The following is a 19,510-nucleotide window of genomic DNA, read 5'->3' as shown; positions in this document are numbered from 1 at the left end:
CCTTGTCAAGCTGTCAAAGCTTGTTAAGATTGGGTCTTCTTGGAAACAGGTGTTGCCTTGCTACCATTTCATCAGTGAAAATACATGGCCTGGCTTGCAGCTATGGCATATACATGTCCTAGCTTTAAGCACTTCTTTAATTTTTTCGTTTTGTCTTTTAACTAGTGTGCATGTCTAAAGATAGTGTTGTGAATCTGGATGAATGCCAATGTTACAAATATCACAGAATATAAAAAATGTCAAGGAAACAGCATTCAGTCCTGGAAGTCAGACAGTAGGCAGGTTGATGGAATAAAATATGATCCCAAGCCATTAAAGTTTGACATATAGATCTGTAGAATGTACTTCCCAGGAGGCATGGTGCTCAGATCTTCCTTAGTTGGGCAAGATGGGGTCCAGATTAACTGCAAAATATTTGAATTAAAGAAGCTTGGTTTTACTAATGTACCTGTAAATAAAAATATTACTCATATGCTCAGTTAGTGTAGCTGTACCTTCTTGGTTTGGCAGGTATAAAACCTTGCAGATAACGTTGAACTGCCCTGCCTTAGTGTTGATTTTGTGGTTGGGGTTTTTTTGTGTGTTTGGTTGTTTGGGTTTTTTTCTGGTGTCCCCTGAGCTGAGCTCAGAATCCTGTAGGCTTCTATATTCTGTTAATGAGTTGTTTTCTGGAGTGTGTGCATGCTGCTGCTGCTTCTCAGATCACTTTCTGTATTTTATGTGTGATTGACTGAAACAGTCCAGTGCCACAAGGGAGTATCAGCTTTGCCTCTGTTGTTACTTTCTTCTCTTACCTGCAGCTTCCCTTCTTTGTTCCAGGTCACGCATCTAAATCTTCCTATCTTTGTTCGCATTTTTGCTTCCTTAGTTCAAGTCTGTTCCCTTGAAGTAAAATATGAGGAAAGTGTTGTCCTAACTTCAGCCTCATTGCTGTCTTGCCGGGGCCAGTCCTAGCCTCAAGTTAAGGTACACTGAGGCAGTTGTCTAACGAGGCATCTGAAGCATGAGGCAGGTCAGAGGAAGGACCTCTAGGTGTCTTCATATGGACAATTCATACTGTAAGCAGAAGTTCTAAGTTTGGTTTTTTTTTTGGACCTTTCTGACCATAATGATAAAATTCCCAAAATTATATGTATCAAAGCCTTGCTTTGTTTATACCTTCTTTCAATAAATGTTTTTAAGATTTCTTTTTTCCCCCCATCTAACACATACTGACAAAAACGGCATCCCTCTTAATCCATCTGTCGTGTCGTTTTGTAGGACAACTTTGTCAGTTCCCAGGTGTTTTCTTCATATTATTTTTAACCTGGAATTACACCATGCTGTATCTCATACAGCATCCTGAATTTTGTGAATGAGAGGTGGATCTGGCTTGTGCTAAATTATCAAAAGATAATGTCCATTGTATTCACCAAGAATACTCTCTAATGTTTGTAAAAAAAAAAAAAAAAAAAAAAAAAAAAAAAAAAAAAAAAAAATCAGTAAAGTCAGTTAGGGAGCATTGGGCGTGATGACTAAGTCATAGTCCTGCCACAATGTTTTGTTGATGCAAGGTCGTATCAGCATACTGTGAGATGACATGGCCTACTTGCATCAGCAAAGACTACTGTGTTGCTTTCTGGTAACGTTTCTCTGTGTAAGGAGAAACTAAATTGAGACTTTGTAATCTCTACAGACTCTTCCTGCTATGTTTCTGCATGTATCCATTCTTTCACTCTGATTGCTCACACCTTTGAGTGAAAAAAAGGAAGCTGTTTTTATATAGGGTCAGAATTAACGTGAGGCATTCTACTTGGTCTAATGTCACCTTCATGTTAGTGGACATTTTGTATAAAAATTGCAAGAGCAGAAGTGGTGTCAAATCTTACTGCTTCTTGGGTAAGATTTGGCATACCTAATGCCTCTTGATGTGATGAAAGAAGAACAGAACTACTGATATGATATCTATTCTAGTTAAGATTCAGGCTGTCCATCCCAAAACACACAAGTCTTTTCTCAGCTATACCTCTTATCCTTCTGTCATGGTTTAACCCCAGCCAGTAACTAGGACCACACAGCCTCTCACTTGCCTTCCCCTTTCTCCCCTCCCCAGAAGGGTAGGAAGAAGAGGAGGGGAAAGAGGGGTAAAAAAGGGGTGGAGATAAAGACAGTTTAATAGAACAATAAAGGAAAAGGAAAATAACAGTAATAATAATGGTAAAAGAACATACCAATCACTCTCACTGCCCAGTAAATCGGACCTGAGCAGAGACCATTGATTCCTCTCCCAGCCAACCCCCATTTATATACTGAGCATGATGTCTGTGATACAGAATATATTTCATTGGCTGTTCCACTCTTCTGTCTATGCTGCCTCCCAACTTCTATGGGAAACTGAAAAAATTCCTTGACTAGTATAAACATCACTTATCAACAACTACAACAATAAGCATTATTGACATTACTTTCATAACGAATCTGAAAACACAGGAACCACTAGGAAGTGAAATCAGGACACCTTCTTAAGACAAGAGACAGAGGACATGGTTAGTTTGTGCACAGTTTCTGTGAAGTTTTGCATTTGTCTCCCTCTCCTGTGTCTGCTGGTCTCTTGGCAGGACTTAGACTAATGGGAAAATACTGAGACAAATGCATGATGGTCCTGATAACTACGGCTATACGAGCCAGCAGAAAGCTATCTATCTTGTTGCAGCTATACAAAGCCTTTTGATTCTGGTCTTGCATTGTGTTTTAGTGACTGACTTCACCCTGTCCTAATGTGGGAACTCTAATCTTTGGTCTCAACAGAGCATTATCTCAGTGAACTGATCATGGCCTGGTGTAAGGCTATCGCAGTCAAGGATCAGAATCCTTGAGATGAACTTTAGTCTGAAGGCGAGTGAGCTGGGATCGAGAATGCTGCTTTAGTGTTGCCTTTGTCATGGGCTTTAAGGATGGTCTTTTAAGTTTATTTCCAAAATGCTTTGGATTTTTTAAACCATTTGAAGATGGAGCCGTGTCTGCAACTTTTGATCTTGTTCATGTGATGACTTAGTCACTCAGAGTACCTTGCTTTGACATGGAACATTAACATGGAAGAAGGTCCTTGATGGAAGGTACGTTGCTGGAAGTCCTCCCAGGCAGCTTTGGAGTGTTTTGGCCTGTTGACTAGCCTGGTGCATTCATTAACTTCATCATCACTTAAATGCATTGGTTTAGGTTCTTCAAAAGTGCGGTTTACTGTAAGCATTTGGGAGGTGAGTCTTGGAATATATTTTCTCTCAAGTTGCTTGTGGAGCAAGGACAGAATTTTTCAGGCTTTCCCTTGATTCTTAAGGTTTTCAAACTTTCGATTTTGTTTGCTATGCCTTTTTCTGAAATTCAGGTAGTCTTGGGTAAGGCCTGTTTTAGCTTCACAACAAATGTGACTTTTTCTGGAGTAAGTTGGAGGTATTTAGCCAGCTATTTGAAGCCTTTCCTTAGTGTGTCTTACAAGCTGAATGTAGTTCTGAAGTGCCTCCTACCTGAAAAAATGGTGCCTCCTGCTCCTGAGGTTACATGCTGGTGTCAGATTTAGGCTGTGGTGGCTCCTAGGAAGCAACATCACCTCCTCTTTCTAGATTTTCGGAAACCACACTTGCTGTCAGGCATTAGGATGATAAAACAGTTTCAGGGCGCTTGTTATGTTGCAGTGGTGGGATAAGTGCAGTTGGTTAGCTGACCACTTTCATGAAGCCAAATCTAGCCTTTAGACAAACGCCCATTACCACTTCTCATGTGCAAGTGAAAACACCTTTCCTTTAATGCCAAAAGGAAGTGTAATCCAGAAAAAAAACCCCAAATAGTTTTCAATACCACCAATAATGGAACTCACGGTATTTTTGGTCAGCTCCAGAATTGAGTGTCTTTACTGAAAGCAATCTAAAGAGCCGTATAAAAACACATCTTGATCCCACAGTTTGATGCTAATATCAATAACTGGCTAAGCATTACTACTGCTTTAGCAAAGCATTTTAAAATCCTTGCTTCTCCTTCTGTAATGACATAATTCTCACTCTTCAGAACCACGTGAAGATTTTACTCAGCCGTGCCTTCTGCTTTCAAAAAGTATTCAGGTGCAACAGTGCCATGACAGAGTTGTTAAGTACCAATAATGACTGCAGTCTGCATTTAGCTCAGTATAGGCAGCTTATAACAGCTTAGCTCTGCAGCACTGGACCAGGCAACGCCATTCCTTCCTAGTGAGGTTTTTGCTTCATCTGAAGTGGCACACACTGGCTATTCAAGCAAGTACAGTTTCAATAGTAAAAGTTTTTATTTTGGTAATTCCAAGGAAAAAGCATTTACATAACTTCAAGGGATGGATGTTCTTCTTCAAATCAGTAGATTTACTGATGATCTGAGGTGTAATTCCCTCTCCAAAGAAAGGCTGATGAAGTCATAGATAGAAATTGAAGAGATTGGAGGTGAATTTCAAATGACAAGGAAGACCAGCGTGGTCACACTTCAAAGCTTCTTAGATATAGTCTCATTTTCACTGGTACTCTTGAGTAGCAGAGGATCAGTCACTTTGTTCCTAGGAAGAATTCTTGTGTACTCAAATACTAGAAAAAAATTAAGTTTCTAAAACAATAATAATAAAAGATGAAATTGTATAAAGGCATATTGAATTAAAAGCAGGTCCATGGTCTTTATTTTATTATTGTAGCTAAATGCACAGCTACTTAGGAAGAACACCTCCACTAGTGCCAAAACTCCATTCTGCAATTCACGGGGTGGAAATGAATATTGCTAATTGAAAATATGATTATAGTGTTCATAAAAGTCTGCGAGAATGGAAAAAAAATAATATAGGAAACATACTTGAGTGCAGGGTTAGGAAATAAAAGTGAGAAGGTTCTGTCTTGAATAATTGGGCATTATAGGGGAAGGGTATACTAGCAAGGAAGGGCATTAGAGAAACAAAGTAGTCCGGCTTTAAAACAAGACCTATACAACTTTCCGTTAAGCTATACCTACAGGATATAGACAGAAGGAGATGCAGTCAAAACTTAATGCACAGCACCCTATACAATGCCAGTGTTGGTGAGTGTCCTGTATTTTGTGCTTCCAGGTACTTAGCAGTTTGAACGGTATTCTGAATTACTCAGTTTAGTAACCCAGACTCATTTTACTCAGCCAATTAATCCTTGCGTTCCAACAACTAATCATATGACAGATTGTCCTGTTTTAATATATAAGATTCACTTTTTATATATTCAGAGAGTGACAAAATGTTTATTCATCTGACCAAGTCATTTCTTCAGATAGATTAATGACCTTAAATCCTAATTAATTTGTTGCCAAATGCTGTCTAAGCAACTTCCATTGGGAAGCTCATCACTTCTTTCTGTATGCGATTGACTTAGTGCAAAGGTACTTCCACCCCCTCCCCCTCAACAAATAAACACCAAAGAGAGATGACATTACTTTTTAGGTGTTCTCAAACTGCAACAATACACTGCTTTTGTTACATACTTCGTGATACTGTAGTGAATCATACTCTTATCGCACCAAATCTCCATTTCTTATTAAGGATTATTTTGATCTTGATAGAATTCTAGCACTGTAGGATCTAACTGCAGGATCAGGAGTGGTACATAAAATGGCATTAGAGAGGAAAAGTGCTGAGACAAGTTTGTGGGGACATGATACAGAAACTAAAAGTAGGAGTGAAACCAGAGGATTAGTTCTTTAAATTTTTTGTGTTTCTGCAAGCCTGTAGGGATGTACAAATTTTGCCATTGTGATTGACCTTTGGTCATTGTTAGTTAGAATGCAGAAACCAACAAGCTAATTGTTGGTCAGCAATTCAACACCCTTCCCATATTGTCCACAGCTTGATTTTATTTACAACATCATCTTCAGAAGCATGGCTGTTTCTACTTATTATTCATTGAATATGCACCACTGAGCATCAGTGGAACATTTCTAGTTCTGTTTTGGTGTCTTACAGACCTTCCAAAGCTTAGGCAGTTGTGTGTGTCAAATTATTTTCCATGACTCACATGAGTCAATTGAGCACTGATTAATTTCAGACCAGCCCTACATTTCAAGGTCATTTATGTATTCAGGTACACTGAATGTTTTGAAATACTGTCAGTCCTACTTCTGACATGATAGTAAACCATACCAGTTTAAGCTAAAAGCCTTATACTTAAGGTTACTTAGAAGTCCAGCATCAAAAAAAAAAAAAAAAAAAAAGCCAGTAGGATCTCTTTCTGCTAGGAAGCTCATGAGGTGTCTCTGTACAGTATCCTTATACATTATGACAGAAGAAGTAATTTGTTTTCTGCTTCCCATATAACAGTGCTCTGGTGGGATCCTTATCTTTTTGGTTTTAGCTCTTTTTAAGAGACAGCCAGTTTCTCATTAATGGGTTAGAAATCTTTGTGTGCAACAGTGACACTAGTCATGATTTTTATCACATCTTGTATTTGTACATATTAAATCCATATTACTAGTTAAAACACACAGAATGACAGCTTATTTCTGGAAAAGGCTTAACAGCTTTAAGACTGAATTCGACAGAGCAGTTTTGCTTTAGAAAAAGTCTCACCCTAACATTTAAAGCTGCCAATATCACAGGAGTAATTGCGCAAAATATAGGCATGCTCATAATTGTTGTATCACAGTCTGTGAATGAATAAATGCTACCCACATTCCAGTTGCTTAGTTCTTTTAGCAATCTAGAGAGTTACGTTCTCAGGAAGAGAGGACGAAACGGCACAGTGAAACAAATGCTTATCTGGACTTGCAGGTCTTCTGAGCTACAAAAACCTTGTTGCTTTCACATAGGTACCCAGTGTCAAACAAACCCTCTTTAAAGGAAATATGGCTGTTTGAGGACACACTCTATTTCTTCAAAGCACTGCAGTAGCCCTAAAATAATTGATATCTTTGTAGGGTGCATATGTGTCCATTTGCTCTGTCTGTAAGCCGTTGAAATCTGGAACAGGTATTAGAGTCTTGCAACAGAATTGGAAATTTACTGAGAACCAAATGATGATTATGTGATATGGTTTTATTACAAAGTGAGGCAATGTGAGAGGGTAATCTTCCACTGATGAACTGATTTGGCACCAAAGATGATATAAAATGCCAGAGGTCTGCGTTACTTTCCTTCTTTTTCTTGTACTATATGTTCTTGTCAAGTCTCTATACTTCCAGGTTGACTGAGATAGGAGGAGGCAAGACTGTGATCTTTTGTGATGGCTGAAGCATATGGCTGACAGAACTTATCACAGAATCTATGAAGACTAAAAAGTGTCTTACTCAGCTCTTAGGCCATCTGCCTGTAATATTGGTGTTACAGCAAGAACTCCATCCAGACGTATATTACTGTCTTCTGACAGTGTGGCTGTTAAGTTGTTCAACACCCTAGATTCCATAAATATCCTTGTGCAGTCATATCAGAAATATTTTTTTTCCTCAAACTAAGTTTTTGACTATGGTGTGGTTCGTTTGTGTTCTTGGTTTGTTTTTTTTTTTTTTAAATGCCTCAGTATCAGATTCTAGCTCAAGTGATTGGTGTTTGTTTAGCACTAAGTCCATCTTTGTGATTTCTGCTTGTCACCTCTCAGTATGGTGATAATTGGTTTTCCTTTTTTGTTTTTAATCTTCTTTTTCTCGCTTCATGAATTCTTTTTCTTTTGTCAGAGATGCAACTTTCACTATGAAATCCCATGGAACCTTTGTTGCAGATCTGTGGGATAAAACACTTACTATGAAGAATAGCTTTTCTGTTATCTTGGCTGAAGGAATGGATTTAAGATATTTCATGCTGCTGCATACCATAGGATAGTTCATGAGAAAAAAATCATGCTGAATTGTCACCTTAATGTGACCTTGATTTTTATCTAAACCCGCTGGCTAATTTCTGACACAAAGGAACTTAATAGTTTCTGTATCTCTGCTTGGTTAAATTGAAGCTGTTGCCTTGTCCCATTTGTAATTGTAGCCAGGCATTCTAAAGGATTAGTGTTTTTCCTTAATGCACTGTTTAGTATTTTCATGCTGGAGTTTATATTAATAGTGGCTAATGTACCGTATTCCAGTCAGACTTTGGTTGGCACTCTGACTTCTTTCACCCCAAGAAGACACTGCTGGCTGATACAGAATGAGTAACTGTTATATTCTGTGTCTGACTGTGGCTGCTGAGAATGATGGTTTATTGTGGCTTGCAAGGGTTTTAAATCATGTGGAAATTAAAGGAAGACTCCTTTGGCTTCCTTCCTCACCAGGCACAACTTTAAATCTCAGTCATTTATGGAGGACTGGATTTCATGAACCTATGAATGGGTTACAGTTATGTAAAGCAATCAGAGTTTGACATACTATATTTGTGTAAAGGTTGATGCAGAGATTTTACTTTTAATTGAGAGAGTATTTCAGAGAAACCTGAGACTGATCAAGAGTTCAAGTGAGACATCCTCTCTTCAGGTCATTCTCCACCTGATCTTTATTAATGATATCTTTAAAACTTTTAACAAAATTACTTGATTTGACTTGCCAAGTAATAGTAATACTTGTCATATCTCACAACCAAGTTCTGTGGTTGAGAAAAGTTTGTCCACTCATCCAGCCTTTAATATTTTTATTTAAAATAGCAAGTGCTTTCTTCCCTTCTCTTCCGTTCTCCCAGAAAAGCTGTTGGCCCTTGAAATGGAGTGCTGTGCCAGTGAAATGACTTTTATTTTTATATTGTTTAGAAGTTGATGGGTATTTAAAACCTATAGTGTAGGTAAAGTTATAGAATTGTTTCAAATACGAACGCATAGGGTGGCTTCCTGTTTATAAAGTTACTGAATTCTGTGTAAAGGATAATTTTGTTTGTAAAACAATCCATTTATACTTACGGAGCATGAAAAATAATGCTTCTTTAGGAGAACTGAAATATGAACATGAACCCAAGATTTAAAAGTATATGATGGCACTCTGGTTTTGGCACTCAAAATCAGTTGATTAAAATTAATTTTAATTGCCGATTAGCCAAACAAAACCCCACTATTCTGAAAAGTGCTCTTTTTGTTCTAATTAGCACAGATCACAATAGAAAGTGTCTTTAATGTCTGTCAGTTAGACATCACAGGTGTACTGAAATTCTGGGTGTTGTAATGCAGTAACTTCAGTTTGAAAATACTTTATAATTGAAGGTTGTATCTCTTATTCTGCGTACCCTTATTTCTCATGGGAAGTTAATAGTTTTGAAGGCCTGGAATAGATCCATGTGTAAACTAATTCTTGCCCCAAGGAACTTGGAACATCCTTATTTTTTGCCCAAGTCAGGGCTTCATACGAAAACAATTCAAACAAGTGGCTAATATGCTAATTAAAATTAGTTTCGTATGCTGATCAGGGTTGCTGTAAACTGTAAATTTAAATTTTCTTATACTATAAACTAGTCCTTTCTGTGTAGACTCCAGGTCTCACTTTCAGCATATTTCAGAAGTAATACCAAGTTACTCATGCTTTTGGTTGAAGAACCAAACATGAGTCTGTTTGAATACAAATGAAGAAACTATGGTGTTCTTTTTCCATTCCTCCTCTTGTCCCTGGAATTTAGATAAATTTGCAGGCAAAAAGAGCTCAGTGAAGAAAACTCAAACTGTTGCCTAAATTTAAACTTTTACTCAGTTCAGGTCACATTTTTTCTTATGGTTCACACTATGTAACGCTTAACCCGTTAACACTGTTTAAAGATTTTTTTTTTTTCCTCCCTCTAATTTTTAATGTGATAGATCAATAGAACAGCTGGTATCTGAAGGGATTACAATACCTTATTTTGTAGAAAAATTGAACACTGTATTTCTGTGGGAGTAAGGGGTGGAGGATTTACTGCATAGTCTCTACATAATTTCTGTATCTTGCTACGGTGAAAGCAGGTTTGTCATCAGTTTCTTACAGTATCAGTGTTGCAGCAAGCCAGTCAGTATGGCCAGAATGTCGGAATATCTTTGGCCGATGAATTTTTTTCCTGAGTCTCCTATACGGTGTGACTTGAGATCTTTTCCTTGCCTATACCTCTATACAAAACTTTCTCTTAAAATGTAGAATTTGCAATACTGATATTCTAATTTTGAATAAATAGAAATAGTGAACTCTGAACATGAAAAGCTTTGCTGCATGACGTGGTAGATGTAGTAGGAAAGAGAAATAAAGAAACAAAGATTACTATCTCTGTATCAGCTTTGCTGTTCTTGTGTTATGGAATTCTGCTTTATTCCTATGAGCTGATTGAAGGCTGACTGTAGTTATTTTCTGTTACAGATGAACCGACACGTTCCTTGAGTGGTCTCATCTTGAAGAATAATGTAAAAGCACATTTTCACAACTTTCCCAATGGGGTAACTGACTTCATTAAAAGTGAATGTCTGAACAACATTGGTGATTCCTCCCCCTTAATTAGAGCTACTGTAGGTAAGTTTGCTCTTATTGCTGTCTGCTGCATACTGAAAATGTTATTGATATGAGTAAGAGCTGCACTAGTGACATAAAAAGTTATTAAACTCCTAAAACTGCTTCTGATAATTGTCACAACTTCACCATCTTTTAATGATGATATTTATATTTAGTGTGAATATATGAAAGTCACATTTACTTTTGCTTCCTATTCTCTTAGAACTGATTTAGCAATTTACTTCATATCTCTTGAAATGTAACTGAATATAAGTTTATTTGAATCAACTAAAATTGAGCATGCTGCCAATTTCTATCCCTAAAAACAGAAACAAGGTAAAGGTCTGACTTCAGAACTATTTCCGTACTCCACTTGCATCAGTGAAAAACTTCTGTTAGCTAATTTCCTGTACCCCGCCCCCCACATGCACACATATGCACATCCCTTCAGGGAATCATCATGCCATACATAACACATTCACATAATGAGTTTCTGTTTTCAAATACCTTCTGTCAGAAAACAGTAGATAAAGTGTGGTGTACAGAACATCATAGAATCATAGAGTGGTTTGGCTTGGAAGGGACCTTAAAGATCATCTAGTTCCAGTGGGAAGTTTTTTTGTTACATGGATTTCTGATTTTGTGGATACTTTGTTTTAGCACACCTCTTCAATAAAATGTGCAGATTTGCATTATTTTTACTTATTTCTAGGTAAAGCTGCTTTTTTGACTGCTCTTTGAGGATAGGATTTTGTCCAATTACTACAATCACTGCAGTAATTTTCCTTGTCCACCCAAAAAACTAGAAAAAAGTAAAATAAATATATATTGGAGTACAACAGAGAAAATGGGGGTAGGTGTCAGTTCAGAAAGAAATTCAGCTTCTATCAGCTGACTCCTTTTATGAAATAACCTACCAGTTACTGCACCTTTAGAATCCCTTGCTTTTCATAGAGGATTCCTTCTCCAGACATCTGGGTTATGGACTATGGATGAGAGAAAAATGCTCATCTTGGCTTTTTTCTGCTGTCACTTTTGAAGCTGCTTTACTATGAATTTTATTAGTATCCCATTTTCTTAATGACAGTAGAAACCAGTCTTTGAGTGGCAGGTGTTTAGGGATTTCAGGTTGTAGAAGAGTCCTGCTTGCTTGTTTGTTCAGGGGAGTTGTCAGTGGAATACAATGGAGCTGACTAAAGAATATATTCCAGCTCCGTTTAGATTGCTGTCTTAGGGTTGTTTGGTGCTGGTGGTTTATGTGGTGGGCTTTTTGGCGTGGTGGGGGTGATGAGGGGGAGTTGTTTGTTTTCAAGCTGTGATTCTTTAATTTCTCCTAGTATGAAGTGTTTGTGGATTAGTAGCTCAATTACTGTTCAGCTTTAAGGGATCCTTGCCAGGATTATTCAAGCATGTATGAACTTTGAAGATGAGTAGCAACTGATGAACTGTATGCTTGCGTAAGAGTTGCTATTTAGTGCATGTTTTGCATTTGAAGTAAATAAATGTTGGATCTTTGTAGCCTTCTGTCATATAGTGATGTTGGTCTAGTACCCACAGTCTTTTGGTGCTAGTTAGGTATAAATATATTACTACCTATCTAGGCTGCGTTGTTAGCATGTGAGTTGGCACATGCTACTTAAAGCTGCTCTTTGAGATGTGTATGGGTTTTGCAGTTCAAGCACTGTCAATTTAATGAGCCAATTGTAAATAAGATCTCTGGAATTCTGAGAGGAAGATAGCAAGTACATGAAAATAGCATTAGAGAAGATTTAATGTAGCAGTCACTCTCGTTTGTGGTCTCTACCATCTAGTGCTAACCAGACAAAAGCTATTACCTTTTGGCCAAGATGGATGCAAGCTGATTAATCCCATCCTCAGAAGTTGCCTCACTTGGAGAATGAGCATGGCAATAGAGTCAGTTTTAGAACTGTGACTTGAGACCAAATGGTAGCTATATGTTGTTGTATCCTTACTTAGCTTTTCACTATTTTAATCCCCAAATGAGTAACAGTGTGGAACTTCTCTGTGCTGTGTGGTGCAGGTTTTTAAACCCCATGTGCTAATGTTGAAGTAAGGATTCAAGTTCAAAAAAGGTGGCTGCATATGTTGAGAACCCACAGACTTAGTAGGAAGTAAATGCATCTATTTAGGAAGTGTCTAACTGTTCTTAAAACTTTCTGGGGATTCTAGTCTGGGCAGGACCTTAGTGTAGCTCCTGCTTAAAAGCAAGCAAGGGAAGTAGTTTTGAGTGTTTAAGTGTAGTGGCAGGACTGGAGAGCTTCATTGCAGAAAGAAAGCAAAAGCTAATGATTGCCCAATGAGGGAGAATTTTGTGATGAAGTTCAGCTTTTTAGAATTGAGGAGTTCAGAAATCAACTTTAGAATCTACAGAGGCAAAACACCATTACAAAAACCCCAAACTTCCCCTTGTCCTGTTATTGGCATAAAGCATTGCTGCTTTTTCTTTATGTTCATTTTTTTTAATCATAGAATTGGTGCTATAAACTGGAGTTGCGTGTAATTGAAACAGTGACATAAAAGATGCCGTCAGGACGATTACGCTTATGTGCTTAACAATTTCTGACATCCCTCTGGAGTTTGTTCTCTCCTGTGTTTACTGCTCAATTAGCCCAGCTGATATGTTTGCTAGATTTCACATTTGTCAAGTGAAATTTCAACAGATGCTGTAATACTGTTTTGAAGTTCATTACAAATCAAAGATCATCTATGAAGACTTTCAGATTTCTAACCTTGCAGCTCAGTATCTTGGTCAGAAGGAAGGGCTTCTTTCAGCTGTCAGCTCTATCCCAAACCTGTCAAAAAGCTGCAAGCTACTGCATTGATTATTTCTTTACTTTGGTTATTCTTCTCATGTCCATGTTTCTGTGTCTGAACTGTTGCAGAGAAAGCCACGAAGGCTAGTCCCTTGTGTCTTCTGTTCCCTGCTGGCCAAATAAAGCAGCAGGTGGGCGGGGAAAAATTTCACATTTGAAAGAAGATGAAGCTCATTAGAAGCCCATGAAGATTCCTTTTTAACATGAACATAAGTGCATAAAACCTAATTTTATGTGGCTGTTTCCTCATTGTTCTTAAAAACCTTTTGCTTCAAATGCTATAGCTGTTGCCTCTCTGAGTTCCTAATAGCCTGATTTTTATTTTTTTTTTTTTTTGTCCCCACCAAAGTGTTTCTCTATCATTTCAAAAACACTAGCAGAGTGTTAAATGGCTTCTTCTCAGACCCGTACAGAAAGTTCATAGTGACACATGTGGCCTGAACTGCATACATCTCTGCTGCAAGGGTCAGTGGCCTCATAGGCCACTTCTTGCTTATGCATCTGGAAGTATTTCCTCCTAGGTTATCCCGTTGCTGTCTGGGATAAGTGTTTTGGAAGAACACTTAAAGTAGTTTTCAAATAGTTTTTCCTTCAGCTGTGAAAGCTTGCACAATATTACAAGTATAGCCAGACCATTTGTCATCCTCTGAAACCACATCTAGGCCCTTGAAAAGATATTCACTGAATTCATTTCCAAAACTACCTACCCCTTTGAGACTTACAGTATAACTTGTCACATGTTAGTCCAGAGGAGTTTCAGGAATTTCATTCTTATTTTTTGTTTCTGAACCCATGTTCAGTCTACAAACAAACCTGTGCTAGATCTAAGTTAGGGAAACAATTTGGCAATTTAAGTATTTTGACTAGGAGGCAAGAAAATAAATTTATTTTGTTCTTTTTGTGAAGTTCAGTTCAATTAAAAAAAAATTGGATCATTAAGATCCAACAACAGTAAAATAAGTATTTTCTATTAATGCATCTGATATTCTTTGCAGGACCATAATATTCAGGAAAAATGCAGTCTTTAAGACTCCATAGATCTCCGTAGGCTTTTGGGAATCTTTTCTATTCAGTTGCAGTTATGAAGAGAACTGGATACAAACTACTTCTGGAGCTGTAAAATTGTGTTTTACCTCTGTCTTCATTTTTGCCCTTTGTCTTTGTGGGTTCTCCAGCCTATTGCATCAAAGGAAACATGATGCAAAATATATTTTAGTTACTGTGTGTCTTGTTCAGAATGTCCTTTGCTCTGTAATGTTGTCCTGTATACTTGTGTATTTAACAAGAACTTTAACATTTTATTGCAAAGAAAAATGATATATTGTGATTAGCTCAATGAAAAAGCTTAGGAAAAGCTTTTTTCATCACTCGTCACTTGGGAGATTACTAGTTGTAGTAGTATCAAGTTCTTCTGTGTTCATATTCATTAGAAGTAACTGTCAGTAGCATAACATTATGCTACCTGTTTCATTTTGTCTTGAGGCAAAATGGACTTCTACAGTCAGTCCTAGTTTATAAGCAGCCTTCCCTGTTCCTGTCACCTAATTAGCTTTCTCTGGGATTTCTGTATGTGCTGGAAACAGAATTAGTGACTCTTTGGGCTGACCTATCTGTTTGCTGGATCTCAATCAGCCAACCCCTACAGCTGATCACTGGATGACCTGCCATAGTGTGTAAGCTCTTAGTAGGTATCTTGGTCTTAGAATGTGTCCTTAATGTTTTGTGTAAACACAGTAAAGTTGTGAACACATAACTTACCACTGGGTTGTAAGTTTATTGTGACTCGCACATTCATGCTTTCGTATCATAATAAGAAAGAGGTGACATGAAGTGGATATTCTATATTTACTGGAGGTCAAAATTTGTACAGTGTTTAGTAAACTTAGAGCCAAAGCTGCCCTGCAGTGTTTGGGCATAATTATTTCCTTAACTGGAATTACTTTGTGCATGATTTCTCATGACTGAGCCCATCGTGGTAGCAGGAAGGAACAACTCACCTTTGCATTTCAAAGCCCTTCAAATACCATTTGCAATTAAATGTACTTCCTCTTTTTATGCTTGCCAGTTCTTAACAAAACAAGAACTTTCTTAACTCCTTAGATATTTGAGAGGAGAAAAATGAGAAAAATTGACATGAAACATGTGAAGGTATGTGAGATCTCATTTCCTTCATCATTCTGATTCCTTTAGGCATTCTGATAACAACCATTGCCTCAAAAGGGGAATTACAGAATTGGCCTGAACTCTTACCAAAGCTTTGCAGCCTGTTGGATTCTGAAGATTACAATACCTGTGAGGTAAGGAGACTTAGAGAAAATAGATGATTATCATCTGAATTTTATTATTTTCTCTCTCTTCATAGATGTTGTGTATATGTATAGTAGTGTTTGTGTGTATACATGCACATATATTCTCCTCAGAGAATTGTGGCTCAAATTTGAAACTTTTTCTTCTCCCTGCGTTCCATGTTCTTACTGCTCATTCAAACAAATTCATTTTCTTTGCATAAAAGTGGAATAAGACTGAAGATGGGTATTCATAGCATCTCAGCTAAGAAGTGTCCTGAAGTTACCACTCCTTGATGTCTAAACTTTTAAGCATCACCAAGTTGACCTTGAATTTTCTCTTACTTAAAAGTATTGTTTGTTCTTCTTGTAATTTAATTTGGAAAAGTGATCTGTCATTGCTATATCACGGTGAAATCAAGTGTTTTGTTCAGTGTGTATGAAGGAAAATAAATAAATACCAACATAACTGTTTTAAATTATTAGGAGAAAAAAAGCCTTGTCTGATTTAAAAAAATAAAAATCTGGGATCACACAATTTTAATTAATTGATACTGTCTTAATTAAAGTGTGTGAAGCATTTTGTATAAAATAATCCTCAGAGATAGCATAATGGTCCAAGATGCCATGCTGTTATGTAGTCTTTTAGTGCTGCTTTCTCAAGAAAAAGAAAAAAAACACTAGAAAGCCAAACTGACCAACATATCCAGACTTCTGTTTTGCCCCATAAGAAACCATGAAAGGAAATACAATTATATATGTAATTAAATTGGATACTTCTGCACCTGGACATTTATTTCTCAAATAAGAATTAGCTTTGAAGCATTTTTAAAAATATGATTGAATAGATGAGCATTGAATGCTAAAATTGAAATTACCACTTATCCGTTACTCACTCACACAGCTTGAGAGATATACTCACTCACCCATACTTTACAGATGCCAGTATAAAGTGCTTAAATAAAAAGCCTTTAAGGATGTTTCAGTTTAACTCCATATCTAGTTAGCTGCATTTACTGTGTTAGTTAACTACATTTACTGTCTTGTGCTGAAATTACCTGTTCTGTACAAAACCTGAAATTTTGCTTTCTTCAGACTATGAAAGAGGAGATTATTTTTTTTTTTAAATAGGGTGCTTTTGGCGCTCTTCAGAAGATATGTGAAGATTCTGCTGAAATTTTAGATAGTGATGTATTGGACCGACCACTCAATATCATGATACCTAAGTTCTTGCAGTTCTTCAAGCACAGCAGTCCAAAAATAAGGTAGGTTTAGGTATCGTACTACAGTTACCTGTTAAAATTTTATTTACCTGAGCAGCAAGGTTGCTATTTTGTAGATCTGTTTAAAACATGCTTAGGTTTTTTTAAATGATCCTGCAGAGATCCACAGAGGTTCCGTGCATCAGTAATTTCCATGTTTATCTGCTTAGTTAATACAACAGTCTCACCTCTTTATACATATCCAAATGTACAATCAGCCTATGATTTTGAAAATCAAACAGCTTGAGTTTTTGCTTATTAATATTAAAAAAAATCAATGCTGTGGTTAGAACTTAATATTCTGATTAGACAGAACAATTTTGCGTTCATTTTATAATGACTTCAGCAACAGGAGAGTCAAAATTCATTTGCTGAAAATAGTTTCTGCGTTCTTGCACAAACATATTTCTGCTTTAACTGCACCAAAACTTAGAAAGCTTTCACATGAAGCACATTAAATCCGGTCATAATCTTTTCACTGTAGAACTGTATTAATTTCTCCAAAGTAATAGAAATATAGAAGAAAAGTCCCCGAATTAAATTGTTATTGCTAATATTAATTGCAAAGAACAGTAGCTTTTACCCTGAAATGAGCCAACTGCGTCCCCCTGCCACAAAGAAGGCCAATGGTATCCTGGGCCAGAGCGTTCCAAGCTGGTTAAGAGGGGTGATCCTTCCCCTCATCTTTCAGGTTAGGCCCCACCTGGAGTACTGCGTCCAGTTCTGAGCTGTCCAGTGCAAAAGAGACACAGACATACTGGAGAAGAGCCTATTAAAGGGCCATGAAGATGATGAAGGGACTGGAGCATCTGTCCCATGATGAAAGGCTGAGAGAGCTGGGACTGGGGGAGCTCATCAATGTGTGTAAATACCTGAAGGGAGGGGGCAAAAAAGATACGGCCAGGCTCTTTCCAGTGGGGCACAGTGGCAGAACCAGAGGCAATGGGGACAAACTGAAACACAGAAGCTTCCCTCTGAACATCAGGAAACACTTTTTTACTGTGAGAGTGACCAAGCACTAGTACAGGTTGCCCACAGAGGTGGTGGAGTCTCCATCCCTGGAGATCTTCAAAAGCTGTCTGGATATGGTCCTGAGTAACCAGCCTATGTGGCCCCACGAGCAGAGGGATTGGACCAGATGACCTCAAGAGGTGCCTTCCAACCTCAACCATTCTGTCATTCTCGGTGATTTTAGGAAAAGTGTTTTTTAACTCCTGTTTGAAAATTGTATTGAAAGATTCTAGAACTTGGAGATGGCAATTTTTTATTGACAACAGTAGTAGATGGTGACGACTAAGGGGAAATGTATAACCTGGAATAATTTGTGATGGGTTTCAAATAAGATTTAGATACTCACCTAAAATAGATGCACACTAAGAAAAATACATAACAAAGTCTGAACTTGCTCATATGGAAAGACAAACTTAATACTTCTCTGAAGCTGGGATATGGAGAAATAAATGCTTTTTTTCCTTACCACATTATAGTCTTTCACTTTTTTCCTATGCTGCGATGTTTGTGGCTTTGAGATTGTTAAACCAGTTTCAAGTTTAAAGCAGCCCACCTGCTGACCCACTGCCTGATTTCAGTACGTTGTGCGGAATTATGAAAACTATCTGAAAACTAACTGTCAGTAAAATACTTCATATTTAATTTGTCAAGAGACAACTTTTGAACAACGTTTTATGAGACAGGGTTCCAGGAAATGTCTGAACAGAATAGAGGTCTGGAGTTACATTAGTAAAAATACTTTAATGGATCTTCAAAGGCTTTTACATGTAGTTTGGCCTTGTGCCTTTACTTACAGAATTTGACTTTTGTGTCTCTGGGAATGAAAAAGACCTTTCAGTAATGGCTTTGCATGACATGGAATAGAAGAACCAATGCTTTACTTTTTACTATGTTTCTACCGCAAGTGTTTTAGTATGTGTCCTACAAGAGCGTGTTTCTTCTAAGCTACAGCTATGTTATTGACATATATTGTTCTCACTAAATACTAGAAATATTATGAAGGCAGTTAGATACTTAAGAACTAAAAAGGGGATGCTAAAATTTTGCCATGTTGACTTGTATGTAATTGTTAATATCTGAGGAGATCAGTAATTGTAATATACTCAAAAAAGAACATCCTTACATACTGTTTGGAACAAATATGCCAGGTGTAGTCATCCTGCTCTGGTTTTTATTCACTGAATGCTTTATTTTTAAATATTTATTAGATATATCAGAGTATAAGGTGGTACTTAAAATGTGGCATAATAATTTTGTTTGGTGATACTGTAGATATGCAGATTTGTTCCTTCTTGCCCCTAGAAGATGTTTGGACAATGTAATTTGCTTCCTAATGTTTTTGATGCCTACATACAATTTAGGAAATGTTTTTAACTCATGAAAAATAAGTATTTATTTTAACTGTTCCATTTGTAGATCTCATGCTGTTGCATGCGTCAATCAATTTATCATCAGCAGAACTCAAGCTCTTATGTTGCACATAGACTCTTTTATTGAGGTGGGTGTGCATTCTCGATTGGAGATTTAAGTCAAATTATATATCTGATTTATCAAGAGTTTTGAATTATGTTTTGCAGCCACTTCTACACCCAAACTCCCCATGTCTGGTTGACCGTTCTTAGCTTTAGTCCCCAGGGATTGAAGTTCATTCTGTATGCTTGTGCTCAGAGTTGATTAGTCTAAGCACTCTCCAAGGCCAAAA

At 37.3% G+C, this 19,510-nt stretch overlaps 1 protein-coding gene across 2 annotated transcripts in view; it reads left to right on the top strand.

The window, feature by feature from the left end:
• Positions 1–19,510, top strand: part of TNPO1 (transportin 1) — a 54,329-nt gene that overhangs the window by 6,346 nt on the left and 28,473 nt on the right. For both annotated transcript variants that reach the window (XR_012584844.1, XM_074569098.1), the window contains exons 4-7: positions 10,288–10,437; positions 15,441–15,547; positions 16,667–16,800; positions 19,225–19,306. Coding sequence is in view for 1 of the 2 variants with exons in the window: in XM_074569098.1 (XP_074425199.1) it covers positions 10,288–10,437; positions 15,441–15,547; positions 16,667–16,800; positions 19,225–19,306 (473 nt within the window). In the remaining variant the exon portion in view is untranslated. The remainder of the gene's footprint in view (positions 1–10,287; positions 10,438–15,440; positions 15,548–16,666; positions 16,801–19,224; positions 19,307–19,510) is intronic.

This window comes from Larus michahellis, chromosome Z, assembly GCF_964199755.1.
Source record: "Larus michahellis chromosome Z, bLarMic1.1, whole genome shotgun sequence".
NCBI classification, from domain to species: domain Eukaryota; kingdom Metazoa; phylum Chordata; class Aves; order Charadriiformes; family Laridae; genus Larus; species Larus michahellis.
Note: the sequence above shows the minus strand (reverse complement) of the source record. Positions and strands in the feature narration are given on the sequence as shown.